The 16,457-nt window shown below is 36.3% G+C and overlaps 1 protein-coding gene across 4 annotated transcripts in view; it reads left to right on the forward strand.

Moving 5' to 3' along the window:
- TTC33 (tetratricopeptide repeat domain 33) overlaps window positions 1-16,205 on the forward strand; it is a 34,838-nt gene extending 18,633 nt beyond the window's left edge. For all 4 annotated transcript variants that reach the window (XM_072757009.1, XM_072757011.1, XM_026016689.2 and 1 more), the window contains exons 3-5: window positions 7,957-8,038; window positions 9,541-9,672; window positions 11,303-16,205. In XM_072757009.1, coding sequence (XP_072613110.1) covers window positions 7,957-8,038; window positions 9,541-9,672; window positions 11,303-11,656 — 568 coding nt within the window. In that variant the 3' untranslated portion in view covers window positions 11,657-16,205. The remainder of the gene's footprint in view (window positions 1-7,956; window positions 8,039-9,540; window positions 9,673-11,302) is intronic.
- The last annotated feature ends 252 nt before the right edge of the window (window positions 16,206-16,457 follow it).

A 16,457-nucleotide genomic window follows, 5' to 3' on the forward strand; every position in this document is an offset into this window, starting at 1 on the left:
CACATTTTGTTTTTGGTTTAATTTCGAAAATTGATCATTGTCTAAAAGTTGGAACCTGATATACCTACATTGGAAGTCACACATCTTTCACTCAAATTAAGTCTATCTAAAATTACTTTCAATATCATTATAATGTCTATATGAAAGCTCTTACAAAGTCAAGGAGTAAACTAAGCCTTTAATTTCAAATATTATATCCTTAACAAAGGAAAGCCACTTCCAATAAGAAAATATAAACTGAGCCAGAAAAGTTATCTTATCATGAAACATTTTTGGATACAATTATTGTAAATATTATTAGATACATAATATAAAATAAGGTGTAAACTTTAAAGTTCTTGATAACATAGTTTTTAGTGAAGAAATAAAATTATGAATGTTAGTATTAGCTAGGGATTTGCTAAAAATGTAGCTGTGTAGAAATAGCTTTGAGGGGAGGGGAAGTACCTGGCTGGCTCATTCGGTAGAGCATGCAGCTTTTAATCTCAGGATAGTGAGTTCAAGCCCCACACTGGGCATGAGGCCTACTTAACTTTGAGTAATCTCTACACCCAACATGGGATAGAAATAGCTTTTAAATTTGTTTCGGTGTTTCCATATAAGGATGTAAAATTATTGATAGAAATCAAATAGAAATCTGACATGGTATTAGTGGAAAGTGATACTCATTTGTGACTAGTTTCATTTTACTTGACACAGAAAAAATCCTATAGCATTTCTGCTTAAGTATCATGGATTCTGCATTTATGAGTTTACCCACTCACTAAAATATATTAATAACCCCCAAATCAATGCTCCTGGTGATTTTACAATCATTAGTGAAGATGCAAAGAGCTGAGAAAAATTTGAGTGCCCGCTGCGTATGTTCCCAGGTGAGTTACACAAGGTGAAGAACTTTGCCTTCTTGTTTCAGCTCCCATACTGTAAACAGGCACCCTTTTTGTGGCCTAATGTTATATTTTCTACATTTTTGTTCTTTTGTTGGTGATTTTGCTGTTTAAAATGGTGCCCAAGTATAGTTCAGAAGTGTATCTGTTGTTCCTAAGGACAAGAAGGCCGTGATGTGAATGATCACAGATTTTTATAGAGAAAATATGTGTGTTCAGTAAGCTTTGTGCAGGCATGAGTTACAGTGCTGTTGGCCATGAGTTCAGTGTTAATGAATCAGGAATATTTATTAAATAAGATGTCTTTATTTATTTTTAAATATTTATTTATTTATTCATGAGAGATACACAGAGAGGCAGAGATATAGGCAGAGGGAGAAGTGAGCTCTCTGCAGGGAGCCCCAGGTGGGACTTGATCCCAGGACCCTGGGATCACGACTTGAGCCAAAGGCAGATGCTCAACCACTGAGCCACCCAGGGGCCCCTAATAAGATGTCTTTAAACAGAAACACATAAAACAAGGCTATATGTTAATAAGTTGATAAAAATATGACCAGCCACTTGCAGGAACTTAACCCTGTATTTTCCCTATGAGCAATGATTCAGTATTTGCTAAATTAAGTCTCTACAACAACTTTGTGGAACATAACTATGGAAATGAGAATCAACTATATCTGGAATAAAGCTTTTGAGTTTATTAGTATTTTAGTGTATCAGCTTTTCTTTTTATCAAGAACTTAAATAATTAGAACAAATAATTAAAATTTACTCTAAAGCTGTGTAAAATCTAAGTCTTTCGAATTCAGCAAAGATAAAATTATATTCAACATCATTTGACATTTGTTGATTTATATTCTGCTCTCCTCACCCAAAATAGCATAGTATATTAATTTCTTATATCTTTTTTTTACTCAGAAAACATTTATGTAGTGCTTTTGTTAGCCATTGCTGCAAAGAAAATATTACATAAGCATCTTTTGTGGGTGACACAGAGAGAAATTGTTTTGATATGGAGTAAAGAGGACTATTTATTTATTTATTTATTTTATTTTTTAATTTTTTTTTTTATTTATTTATGATAGTCACAGAGAGAGAGAGAGAGAGAGAGAGAGAGAGAGAGAGGCAGAGACACAGGCGGAGGGAGAAGCAGGCTCCATGCACCGGGAGCCTGATGTGGGATTCGATCCCGGGTCTCCAGGATCGCGCCCTGGGCCAAAGGCAGGCGCCAAACCGCTGCGCCACCCAGGGATCCCAAGAGGACTATTTAGAAAGTTCTTCAGATGATATAAAAGGAGAGTATTTAATTAAATGGGGGAATAGACCCATTGAAGAGTGTTTGAGATGATTTCTGGGAGGGAAGGGCATGAGAGTGGAGTCAGGAAAGACAAACTGGAATTAGCTGACAAACAGAACAGTGTTCCAACCATGGAAGTCTAGTCAAGAGGAGGCCAGAGGAAAACCTTAATTGAATTTTTGATAATCCCAGCAAGGAAGGCTGACCACACTAAATAGGAGCAGCAACAGTGGGTTGAAGGGTGAATCAGAGAGAGAATTGATGACTCATGTAACCCAGGGAAAGTATAATCAAAGATGACTTGGTGGTGCTGTTCTCCAAGCCAAGGTTGCCAGGGTAGAGTAAGTTTGGATTAGGAGCTGGTAATGAGTTCAGTCTGGACATGTGTTTGAGATATATGTCAACCTTCTCTTGATTTTATAATCCTGGTCAGTTATCTTCTCATTTCTCTCTTGGGTATTCACGGAAAAATTTCCCCCAGGGAGTTGTCTGCAGTCCTTGTCTCTCCTTTCTTCCTTCCACCTCACACCTCAGTCTGGTTTCTGCTGTTTCACTCAGTGCTCCCATTGACATACACGTTAGTTACTACTTCTCCCTTAGGTACAACCTGTCACTCTCTGTGACACACTTCTTGTTTTCTATGAAATCACATACACTCCTGAATTTCTTCTTCCTTTCTTTCTCTGCTTCTCAGCTGTCTTTGTTAGCCCTTTCTTCTCTGCATGACTTCTGAATTTTGAAAACTCCAGCCCTGGAATCTTTTTTCCTTCTCATTTATTCTCTTTCTCTGTGTGTGTGTGTAATATTAGCAAGGGCCATGATTTGTTTACCTTATTGGTACAATTTTTAATGAAAAGAACAACACACATGCACATGATTTTACTTTTTTTCTTTTTTTTTTTAAATAGACTCTTTGGAGTCCAGTGTGAGCCTTGAACTCAACACTGTGAGATCAAGACCTGAGCCAAGATCAAGAGTCAGACAATTAACCAATTGAGCCACCCAGGCAACCCTGTATTCATATGATTTTAAAAGGCAAATGCAATAATAACAAAGGATATACAATGAAAAGTACATTTTGCCCTCACTCTTGTCCTCTGATCTATGAGTTCACTTTCCCACATGTGACCAGTTACCAATTCCTTGATATCTTGCCGCAGATAATCTTTAGATTTATAAGCATGTGGACCTGTTATTTCTTTAAACGTCATAAGTGGTAACATTCTAAATATATACACCGTTTCCCTTGCCTTTTTTACTTAATATATCTTAGAGATTGTTTTGTATTATTATGCGTGGAACTGCCTTTAAAAAAAAAAGACTTATCTAGTCGATCTCTTACTATCCAGACTCTTACTTTTTAAAACCAGGAACCAGAAAGATTTAGATATGAGGGGATACTGGCATTTCATTGCATGATGTATTAAATGTATCTTGCCATCTCTCTTTTAAGAAAGGATCTTTTTATCTTTAATTTTTACAAATGGTACAGTGACTATCCTTTCAGTGATAATAGTGTGTACGTACACAGGCCACTTCAAAACGGAGATTTATAGAAATGGAATTGGTGGGTCAAACTGGATGTGCATTTAAAAAAACATATTTCGGGGAGCCTGGGTGGCACAGGTGGTTAAGTGTCCGACTCTTGGTTTCAGCTCAGGTTGTACTCTCAGAGTTGTAAGATCGAGTCCAGCATCTGGCTCCGTGCTCAGTGCTAGTCTGCTTAATATTCTCTGTCTCACAACCCCTCTGTCACCGCCCCCTCCCCACCCCATCCAGTGTGTTCTCTTTCTCTAAAAAGTAAAAAAGCATACTTTCCCCTTTTTTGGATATAGTGTTCCAAATGACAGATGGGTTTTAGAGGTCATGTGGATGTGAGCTGATATTTTTCCTCACCAGCATTTGTTTACAGGTTTGTCATTTTTATTTCTAAGGGTTTTGTGTATGTGTGTGTGTGTGTTTTTAAACTTTTTGGAGGAGAAAAAATTCTCTGTCCTTCATAAGGGTTTGAAAAGAGTGTTCATGTACATATTCTTTTGTTGTTTACACAGCTTAGATTGAAAGTAATTGTTCATTGAAGTAGAGCTTTTAAACGTGCATGTTTATATGCATGTATTTTGAAGACTAGAGTGAGGAGAGAGGACATGAGAGGCTTGCTTTTGCTTTGTGTTTCGTTATAAGGATTTTTCCCTCTTTTCTGTAAGACTAAAAATAAATTTTTTAAAAAATTTATTCATGAGAGAGAGAGAGAGAGAGAGAGAGAGAGAGGCAGAGACACAGGCAGAGGGAGAAGCAGGCTCCATGCAGGGAGCCCGACGCAGAACTCGATCCCGGGACTCCAGGATTATGCCCTGGGCCAAAGGCAGATGCCAAACCACTGAGCCACCCAGGGATCCCCAAAAATAAATATTTTAAAAGTACAATTTTAGTTGTTAAACATGTAAGCTTATTTTTAGAGGATTAAACAGCCTAGAAATAATTTGTAATTTAAAAGGTTTTTTTTTTTTAAAGATTTATTTTTAAACAATCTCTTTACCCAGTGTGGGGCTCGAACTCACAACCCTGAGATCAAGAGTCACATGCTTGAACTAAAATGTGTTATGCTAAGTGAAGTAAGTCAGAGAAAGACAAGTACCATACAATCTCACTCATACGTGGAATTTAAGAAAGAAAACAGATGGACATATTAAAAGGGGGAAAAGAAAAAAAGAAGAGAGAAATAAGCCATAAGAGACTCCTAATGACAGAGAAAAAACTGAGAGTTGATGCAGGGAGGTGAGTGGGGGGATGGACCAAGTAGGTGATGAGGATTAAGGAGGGTACTTTGATGATGAGCACTGGGTTTTGTTTGTAAGTGATGAATCACCGAATTCTACTCCAAAAATCAATATTGCACTGTATGTTAAATACCTAAAATTAAAAAAAAAAAAAAAAGAATAGTGTTGATGCAGGCAGAAGTAGGGAGAAACATACAGCATTGTGGTAGCACCTCATAAAAATGAGGTGAATAATGATCACACTGTGTTCCTAAAATTCTAGTAGTCTTTCATGGAGAATTAAACATAGTGTTCAAATAGTTATCTCTTCAGTACCTAGCAGGGGCCCCTGTTAGGGAAGAAGATATTAACCATGGTCCAGGCAGTAAGTCTGATAGCCATCTCTGCATATTTAGACTTGGTTTGCCTGGAAACAAAGACTGCCAGCTTTTGCGGGTTTTGCAGGGTGAGTGTGAAGCATATGGTTCCATATAGCCTGCTACTACAAAATAGCAATAGCTACTGCTACAGCCTTAATGGCAGCCAAGGTGTCCTGTAAAATACATTCCCACCATGTCCACCCTCACCCTGCTGCTAGCCAGGGAGTTGGCTCTGTGGCAAACTTATTTTCAGGTATCTGTAGCCCATTTGTCATTTGCCAAGATAAGGTAAGACCCTGGAAAATGGCACTGCCCATTTGTGTTCCTTGCTAATCAAGGAACTGTCTAGCAAGGTGGAAACAATGTGCTTTTTTATGTTCTTCAACTTTGTATTTTCTACCAAATTTTGCCTTTATTTCTTTATTTCACTGCCCTCTGTTTAAATAATATTCAGTGCATGTTAGCCCACACTTTGGTGGTTATGTTTGGTTTGGATCTTCCCATATTCAGTAGGAAATGATGTAGAAGAAAACATACAGAGGAAATGAAGGGTCTGGAAAACAGGTAACAATGCGTAACTCAAGAGAAAATAGCACATGATAGGGCTTAATTCACTATGAAAGATATTATCAATGGTTCACGACCTTGGTGTTTATTATGTTAACATTACCTGGTTCAAAAAAATATAGATGCCTAGGCCCTCTTCTGAGAATATCTGTTTTGGATGAGTTGAGGCAGGGACCAGCTGTGTGTGTTATGTGTGTTGTGTTGTATATTTCTTCCCTTCTAGAACTCCCTAGATTATTCTGGTGTAGCCAAGAATTAAAATTAGTAGATTGGGCAGCCCCCGTGGCTCAGCAGTTTGGCCCCACCTTTGACCCAGGGTGTGATCCTGGAGACCCGGGATCGAGTCCCACATTAGGCTCCCTGCGTGGAGCCTGCTTCTCCCTTGGCCTGTGTCTCTGCCTCCCTCTCTCTCTTTGTCTCTCGTGAATAAATAAATAAAATCTTTAAAAAATAAATAAATAAAAATAAAACTAGTAGATTATATGTTTTCTGTTTAGTTCTAGAAAGCAGAATTAGTAGCATTAGGGGAAAGATACAGAATAGAAAGTTTCAACTCATTATAATGGAAAACATTTTGGTAAATAGAACTTTCTCTTTCTAGAAATATTCGAGTACACATGAGTTAACCACTTGTGAAGGATCCTGTGAAAATGACTGCTTTGGACAACACGTAGGACTTAGTCCTTCCTTAATTTTATTTAAAAAAGAAAGTGTTTCAGTGCTTCTGCAGATTTGGCATGTAATATGCTAAGATCAGTTTTAGGCAGAATGAGTTTGAGGTACCTGTGGCACAACTTCGTGGGGATGTTAGTTGACTCTGGAGCTTTTATAAGAAAAACCTAACTAGGAGGATGTCAGTGAAAAGGTCGTAGTGTAGGGATGCCTGGGTGGCTCAGCAGTTGGGCAGCTGCCTTCCGCTCAGGTCATGATCCCGGGATCCAGGATCAAGTCCTGCATCGGGCTCCCTGTGGGGAGGGGAGCCTGCTTCTCCCTCTGCATGTGTCTCTGCCTCTCTTTCCCTCTGTGTCTCTCATGAATAAATAAATAAATCTTAAAAAAAAAAAAAAAGGTGGTAGTGGAAATCACCATCTCTAAACTGTTTTTCATTCATTTGACCCATTTTTTATAAGTACATGTGTGAATAGTGATGAAAAGTCAGTGCCTGAGCTCATGGAATGTACATATGAGGAAACTTAAAACTGAAGAATTTTTTATTTTTTTCAAGATTTATTTATTTATTTATTTTAGAGGGAGAGAAAGTATGAGCTGGGGGTGGTGCAAGAAAGGGGCAGAGGAGGAGGGAATCTTAAGCAGACTCCTCACTGAGCATGGAGCCTGATGCAGGGCTCACTCCTATGACCCTGAGATCATGACCTGAGCCAAAATCAAGAGTCAGACACTCAGCCGAGCCACCCAGTTGCCCCAGAACTTAAAAGTCTTTACACAATTACCAGGCAGCTTTTTCATGTTCTGTGTCAGCTGGATTGCTTGAGTAGAGCCCAGGATTGCAACTGGATTGTAAATTCTTCGGCAAAGTCCTTTGCACTACATCTAACGTGTGGGCCATTTGCAGACATTGAGGTTGATGAAAAGGGAAATTTTGGTGGTGATTTCTCAGCCCAGAACATAAAATTGGAGAAAGATTTCTTTCTTTTTTTTTTTTAATTTTTAAAGATTGTATTTATTTATTCATGAGAGACACAGAGGGAGAGAGAGGCAGACACAGGCAGAGAGAGAAGCAGGCTCCCTACAAGGAGGCTGATGCAGGACTTGATCCCAGACCCCAGGATCACACCCTGAGCCAAAGGCAGATGCTCAACTGCTGAGCCACTCAGGCGTCCCTGGAAAAAGATTTCTAGGATCTCTTTTATTTGCATTTGTCTTTTTCTCTTTTTCTGTCCTTTCCCTTTATCTCTTCATTTTTCTTGCTTTTGTAACATTATTATTGTCATTAGTTCTTGAATAGAGTTATTTTTTGATCTACAATTATTCCTTAGTACTTGATTTTAAAATTTGGTCATGTACTCTCAAGGGCTTACTGAAAATATGATACTAATGTGACTTAACCACAGATACCGAGAGGCAATTCAAAAATGGGATGAAGCGCTGCAGTTAACCCCAGATGATGCTACCCTGTATGAGATGAAGTCACAGGTAATGATTATGAAGAATTTCGCTTTCCTTATGAAATCTCACTCTATTGTGTTCATGTGTTTGTTGAGCAGTAATAAGCCAAAATAGCATTTCTTTCCATTATAATTCTCAAGTATGTCTTTTTCAAATTTTTTCAACATTTCCTTTCCAAATATGTTACCGTATTATTATTGATGGCCCTGGGTGATAAAATATTATTGGTGTATCATTTATGGCTCTGTCTTTTGCATGAAATTAGAAAGTCATTTATTTTCACAATGATGTTAACTTATTTCAACCTGTGGTAAGATATGAACAGATGACTATCTTTGAGGAAGTCACTGGTGATTTCTTAAATAAATATGTTTGCTTTCCTTGGAAATAAATGGTAGTGGACTGAGCAGTAGCTTTGTTTCTTTAGAATGAGGATGGATTGGACTCTGAATGATGGTATCTCTCTGAAAATGACCTACTCCTTGGCAAAAGGTCAGAATAGACTCAATTTATTAATAGTTTAAAAATAACATTTGAATTAAAAAAATACATGTCTAATATTTTGTGGGAAAGTCTATAAAGAAAATCCCTGAGCACTTGGATTAAAATTATCCAAAAGACTTTGAAATCTTTAACGGAATATCAAATATATTTTTGGCAGACAATAATTGCAATTCAGCCTTGATCTGCACACCTTACAGATACTTTCAGATGATGATCTCAAACATAAGGCACATTCTTTATCAGCTTTGGTTTTAATTTAGCCAAGAAAACCGCAAGTAAATTATGTTCATTGAATGAAGTGCTCTGAGGACCTTCATTTGGTTAAGTCTTTAATTCTCAGTCTTGACTATGTATATATTAAAGGCAGTATTTCTGGTGAACTAAAATGAAATAAATAGTTTGAAATAAATAGTTTAATTTGTAACCTGATAATGATAGTTGTGTTACAAATTTTGTGAAATGTGAATGGTTTTAAAGATGATAGATAAAATCTAGCCCTTTCCCATAGACTGAAGTAGAAAGTTCTGGAACTCCCTATTTTTCTGCTTTGTATGGTTTGAAAAACCCAGTTGTGGGGAGGCCTAGGGAGTGTTTAAATGATTTCTGTACCATGAAGATGTTCATAGGATGGGTGGTTGAACAAATTTAAATTTACCTCGTTTAACATTAAGACCTGGGGTCCCCTGAAAACCACATTGTAAATAGAATAATCAGAAGTGGAATTAAGAATTCTCATGTCTCTGAGCCACCATAGCAAGATCATGACCACCTTTTTAACCAGATGGACAACAGAGTTCAATAACTGAAAAGGGATAATTTATATTTTCATAGTTATTTTAGAAATAAGAAGAATATATATTCATCCTGATCCTGAATGGCAGAGAAGGGGATCAAAACCACTGAACCACTATATTTACCAGACTAAAAATTTTTTTAAATGAAAAAGTTTGCATATGGTTATTCATTAGTAGTTCACTAATTTGTGAATATTACTGACAGGTTTTGTTTCTTTTATTTGGCTCTAGGTCCTCATGTCTCTTCATGAAATGTTCCCAGCAGTACATGCAGCCGAAATGGCTGTCCAGAGAAATCCACATTCATGGGAGTCTTGGCAGACTTTGGGACGTGCTCAGCTTGGATTAGGAGAGATAGTCCTGGTAAGGAAGTCAGATTATTATAATGATGAAATTTTATTCTGACCTGTTTTGATTAGCTGAACTACACCTATGCAAAGAGTAAATAGCAAATTACCTCTTAAAGGTATTAAGCCATAAACACAGGCCAAAGTTATTACTGAACATCCTTTTCTATTGTAAACATCAATTATATTAGAGGCAGAATATTTTTTTCAGGGGGTGCCTGAAAAAAGGCACCCCGAGTTGGCTCAGTCAGTTAAAGCATCTGACTCCTGGTTTTGGCTTAGGTCATGATCTTATGGGTTGTGAGATTGAGCCCCATGTTGGGCTTCATGCTCAGTGGGATGCCTGCTTGAGATTCCCTCCCTTTGACCCCAAAATAGAGAAATAAAATATTTTTTAAAAATAATTTGTTTTGTTATTAGACATCATGAAAACATTTTTTTAAAGGTTTATTTATGATAGACATAGAGAGAGAGAGGCAGAGACATAGGCAGACGGAGAAGCAGGCTCCATGCTGGGAGCCTGACGCGGAACCCGATTCCGGGACTCTAGGACCGTGCGCTGAGCCAAAGGCAGGCGCCAAACCTCTGAGCCACCCAGGGATCCCCCCCGACATCATGAAAATATTTTTAAAGATTTTATTTATTTATTTATTTATTTATTTATTTATTTATTTATTTATTTATTTATTTATTTATTTATGAGAGACAGACGAGAGAGAGAGAGAAAATGAGAGAGGCAGAGACACAGGCAGAGGGAGAAGCAGGCTCCATGCAGGGAGCCCGACGTGGGACTCGATCCTGGGTCTCCAGGATCAGGTCCTGGGCTGAAGGCAGCACTAAACCTCTGAGCCACCTGGGCTGTCTATGAAAAGTTTTTTAAATGGCATTTGGTAAACATTCAAATATAAAGAAAGCGATTTTTAAGTTAATTTTTTGCAGCATTAAATTTCCCACATTATAAAGTGATACCAGTATCTCATGGAGACAAAACCACTAATAGATTATGTAGAGGAAGGAAGAAAGTAGAATATGGGAGAGTAATGATGATAAATAAATAAATAAATAAATAAATAAATAATAAAAATATTTATTTATTTAGATTTTATTCATTTATTCATGAGAGACACATAATGGTTACATCTTCCTGGTGTGAATTGACCCTTTTATCATTCTTTAATGTCCTTTCTTGTCTCTTGTGACAGTCAATACATGTTAGCGTTATTTGGATCTAAGCTCTTGTCTTCAAAGGTGGGCATTCTTGGTACCTTCCTGATCATGGTTTAACCAAGAAACCTCTAGATTCTTATGTCTGCTGGTCTGCAGAAGCAGAACAATGCACTTGCCTTATCTTGAACTATAATAATGTTACCTGTACTTCAATGGATTTGGAGTCCTCAGCAGCAATTTGTCAGGCACTTTCTTTCACACTTTTTTAACTTCTTTTTTTTCATCTTAATCATCATCCAGTGTTTAGGACCCAGCCCTAATTTCTATCCTTAGAAACATTGTGTTTTAAAAAATATATACAAATATATGTGTATATATTTTAAGAAGGTAGATAGATATTGTGGATTATATCAATCCACTCATTTTTTTAAAAAAACAAAACAAATTAAAAAACTGATTTTTTTTTAAATCCCCCCTAGGCAATTCGAAGTTTTCAGGTCGCCCTTCACATCTATCCAATGAACCCTGAAATATGGAAAGAAGACCTTTCTTGGGCAAGAACACTACAGGAGCAGCAGAAGGTAGCACAGAAGATTAAAAAGTGTGAAGCATCATCAGAAGGAACACATTTCTCACCCAAGTCGATTCCTGACTATGACTTTGAAAGTGATGAGATTGTTGCTGTTTGTGCGGCAATTGCTGAGAAACAGAAGACGGTTCCAGCAAATAAAACAATGGTTATTGTGTCAGCTTCTGGGACTGTAGAAACGGTCACCGAAAAGGAAGACGGTGCTACCCCACCAGATGGCTCTGTTTTTATCAAAGCCCGATGAAATAGCAGGAATCCTTTGAGTCTGTCTTTTTGATTGCCACTTAAAATTTTAGGCATAGAGATGTTTACTGTGGAGAAACCGAGCAAAACTCCTGTTTGTAAAATGAGTTTTGCAGCTGAGACATATAAAAACTAAAAGGTAGACTTACTGTATAGTGTTTGGACTATGCTTTGATAAGTTAGGATTTCAACCTCTTAAGATTAGAGTTCTGAGTCCAGTGGCTTTTGATTCATAAACTTAATTTAATCCAAAAATATAAGTGGATGCATTTTGAAGACACAACTTGAAAAGTGAATTCTCTAGTAGCGAATAACTTGATGGCCAGTGTTATTAAAATGTTGACTCTGACTTTTGTTTCATGATAAAGGAAGTTGGTGATTTCTTTCCCTGCTTAGAAATATACTGCTCTTACTATTCACCCTTCTATTTTTCTGGTTGCATTAGAGTAAGTCCGCCACAAAGCTTGAATATTTTTGAGATTCATTTTGTTTCAAAATTGTCATTTGGTTACATGTGGAATCTTTGAAAGTTTGGCTGAAAATGCATGCATGTGTACATTCTAAACATTTTCTGAAGTTTCTCTTAATTCTGTGTATTTTTTGACTTTAAAATTATTATGACAGTGATAGTTGCCCCCTTCAGTATTAGATATGTGAAATACTGATAAATGTCAGAATGACAGTTTTACTTTCTTAGTTGTTAAAGTAGATAGTGTTCCTTACCACAAGTGAGTCATGTTTGAGATGTGCATTTTTAAAAAACGAATGGCTCTTATACATGTGTCATAACAAATTGTACTGCTGCATTGTCCCAGTCAAAAGCAGTATTTTCTCCTTATTTTTAAAATCTTAGAAACTCTGAAAATAACTTATCTTTTGCTTATAACTTTCCGCTTGGAAGTCCTTTTCTAGATAACTTTTTGGGAACTACTCAATTAAATTACAATTACAATTTTAAATAGCTAGATTATATCTTTCTAAAAATAAGAAAGTAGAGATGTTAATGAGTGCCAGTGAGTGCATAACTTAGGCACAATACATAGAACCTAAAACATGACTTATGGTGAAATCCCATGAATAGACAAGGGTATATATATAAAGAAATATGTCATTGAAAGCCACAGTCATATTCACAAATCAAAACTGTCATTACTAATGTGAATTATTTTTATACTACATATATTGTGGTACAATTATATAGACTACTGGGTACTGTTACTTCTGAGACTCAGGAAGCTATTATTGCTGGAAGATTAATTTTATCCTTGCTAGAAATGAAAGTAAGCTATTTTAAGGAGTCTTACCTTAACCTGTCGGAGCATGTGAGTAATGTGCTACATTTTTCCAAGATGATCTTTTTTTCCTTTTTAAATTTTTACTTAAATTCTAGTTAGTTGACATGCAGTGTAATACTGGTTTCAGGAGTGGAATTCAGCAGTTCATCACTTACATACAACATCCAGTGCTCATCATATCAAGTGCCCTCCTTAGACATATCACCTATTTAGCCCATCCCCTACCTTCTGAGATGATTTAAACATTTTTTCCTGTAGTGGAATGTTTACCTCTTTTTTCCCCCAGAGTATTGTATTTTTCCCCAAATTTACATCAAAAAGTTAGCTCTGGTTAGAGAGATTGGTTTTAAAGTAATCTAAAAAACAAATGTTCATTACATTTTATTTTGTTTAATAAAGAATATTCTCCCAAAGTAGATACTTTGGCATCTACAGAAGTGAGCATTCACTCTTTAGTATGTTGTTTTGAGTATTGGGTTTTTGTTTATCATGTAATTTGTGAATAAATATTTTTTCCTGCATTTTAAAGATTTGCCTCTTTGTATTGTTAGCTTTTGAAAAATTAGATTGATTTAATTTCTTTGTTATGTGAGAATAAAATATGTAAAGCACCTTATATGATATCTTGCATAGGATGTACTCAGTAAATGTTAGCTATATCTATGAAGAACTTTAATTAGTTTAGAGATATTTAACCTCAGTTTCTCCTGATTTTAAGAAGGTAGGAAAACTTTCTAATATTTATCTGAAAGTGAGGAGTCACTACTTTTGATATTATAGGACAATGGTTATCAGTTGGAGTTATTTTTGTCATAAAGTCTATGCCTTAATTCTAAAAGAGGCAAGACCCAGGATGGAGGGCATGTAACCACTAGATTCTACTAAGGAACACAGTGTTTATGCTGTATTGATATTGGTAGGCCAGATTAGTCTCTTTCTTGTTCAGATGTAAGACATAAGGAGGAAGACATAAAATGGAAGGGAAAAAGGAAAAATGAACTATGAAGAAGGAAGGCATCTCATTTAGACATGCCCCAGAAGATGCTCAGCTAACACTCTTCTACGCATGGAGAGAAAAATACATATATCATTTTATAAGGATGTGGATACTGCTACACAGACATTTGGTAAGCTTGTTAACTACAATACCAAATACTTCTGAATCTGAAAGAAAAATAGTTGATATTCATGATAGTGATATAATTAAAGATGTTTAATATACCTTCTGAAATAACATTAAACACTGTATTGAATATAATTTGTATTATTCTTATTTGAAAATTGTATGGCATAAACACTCACTAGTCAGAACACCACACATCCAGATCATGCCTGATAATTTGAGAATCCATATATTATTCTCTAGACAGTAGGTTTTTAGATTATAGAGTATTTATCTTAAATGTGCTAACAAATACTACACAAACATTGAAGTCATGCAAGGTATAGATCACAGAACCCAGATCTACTGTAGTTGGGGCCTAGGTACAGAATTTATGGTAGCAGTCTTAGTATAAGGAGCTTTAAATTGATATTATGATAAAACTATAGTGAAGAAAAGAAGTTTTATCAGAGAAAGCTAGAGTTGCCATGATAATAACTGACCACCATAGCCTCAGTTTGAAAATTATGCTTTATGTAATGATGTCAAAAGCTTGTTTCACTGCCTTTCCCAGCAGTAAGAAAATTTTCTCAAAAAATTTTTTCTTAAAAATTTCAGACTTTGTGAGCCAGTAGCCTTTCTAAATTGACTCTGGACCAGCCACTCTGAGCTTTGATTTCATGACAACGTGTATCTACATGAGTTGTGAGTTGACACAAGAACCAGTTCTATGACTATCTTAAAATCAACTGGTATATTAAATATATTTTTTTCCAGAGAGATTTTTATTAAGCCAATGGTGTATACTTTGTAACTGATGACATTTTAGGATTGGGAAAGTAAGTGTTTGTTTAGGATTGGGAAAGTAAGTGTTCAGTAATAAAATACAGAAATTTATAAGTGATTGATTCATTACCAGAGTAAATTAAAATGAAGTATGTCACTTTAGTCACTTGCAATTAAATATGCCCACTTGAATGCAAGGGAAGGGGTAGCCCTATGACTGGTATACCATGAATTGTGCCTTAACATGTGTTGGATGTGAACCTGCTGTGTTTGCCAAGGTAGAAAACAGGTTGAGAAATGTTGACATTTTGTTGGGAAGACAAAGGGTAGAGATGGCTTTCTTGCTAGGTGTTTCTTTACACATCCATTAAGCATGGAATCCTGTATAGGAGGACTGCCCATTCCTTGGTGAGCAGATCTGTCTAATTTTGGGTTAGATATTAGGTGGCCATTATTGGTACAAACCTAAATTACATCCTTTAACCTAGACCCTTCAGCAATAAATCTGATATACTGAATGTCCATTAGTCTGGCTTGGTCTCTCAAGTGGCTCAGAAGTTAGGAGGGGACAGGAAGTATTATTTCTTGATTTCCTCAAACTCCAACAAAAATAGTGAAAATTATATCTCAAAGTAAGCATGAGATAAATTAAAAAACCAAATTGGGAATTTTTTTCTAGTTTTGTAAGTCATGGAAATTCTATTGGAAATGGATAATATCAATTACAAGACAATATGTAAACATTTGTTCAGAGTACCCAAAAGGATACCCTGAATGTGGAAGATCACAGTATTAACTCTAGATTTAATTAGAAGGAATGACTGTAAAATGAATCATATTTTCTTCCCACTTTGTCAACTTTCTTAAGAGTGTAATTTACATATAATAAAATGCACCCTGTATTATAAATTTACAGTTTGAGGAGTTTTAACAAATGTGAACAACCACACAATCACCATTTCTATCAAGATGTAGAATATTTCCATCGTGCGAAAAAGCCTGTAATGCCCACTTGCAATGAGTTCCCCTCCACCCCAACAACCAGCACTGTTCAACTACTGATGACTTTATGTGATTAAAAATTAGATTTGACTTTTCTAGAATTTCAAATAAATCACAGTATTTACTCAGTGTCTGACACTTTTAGCTCAGCATAATGCTTCAGAAATCCATCCATGTCAAGAGTCATCTTGACAAGACTCGTTGTGTATATCAGCAATATGTTTTATTTTTTATTGCTGAATATTATTATGTTGTACAGTTAAACTACAATTTATAGCTATTCATGTATGTTGATGGATATCTAGGTTGTTGAACATCTAAATTTTGGTTTCTTATGAATAAAGCTGCTATATGCATATGTCGCAGGTCTGTGTGTGGATATGTGTTTTCATTTCTGTTGGTGAAATACCTGGAGATACGATTGTTGAGTCTTTTTTTTTTTTTTTAAGGATTTTATTTATTTATTCATGGGAGACACAGAGAGGCAGAGACATAGGCAGAGGGAAAAGCAGGCTCCCCGTGGGGAGTCCGATGTGGGACTCCATCGCTGGACCCCAGGATCACACCCTGAGATGAAGGCAGGAGCTCAGCTGCTGAGCCACCCAGGTGTCCAGGGA

Source organism: Vulpes vulpes, chromosome 4 (genome assembly GCF_048418805.1).
Source record: "Vulpes vulpes isolate BD-2025 chromosome 4, VulVul3, whole genome shotgun sequence".
NCBI lineage: Eukaryota > Metazoa > Chordata > Mammalia > Carnivora > Canidae > Vulpes > Vulpes vulpes.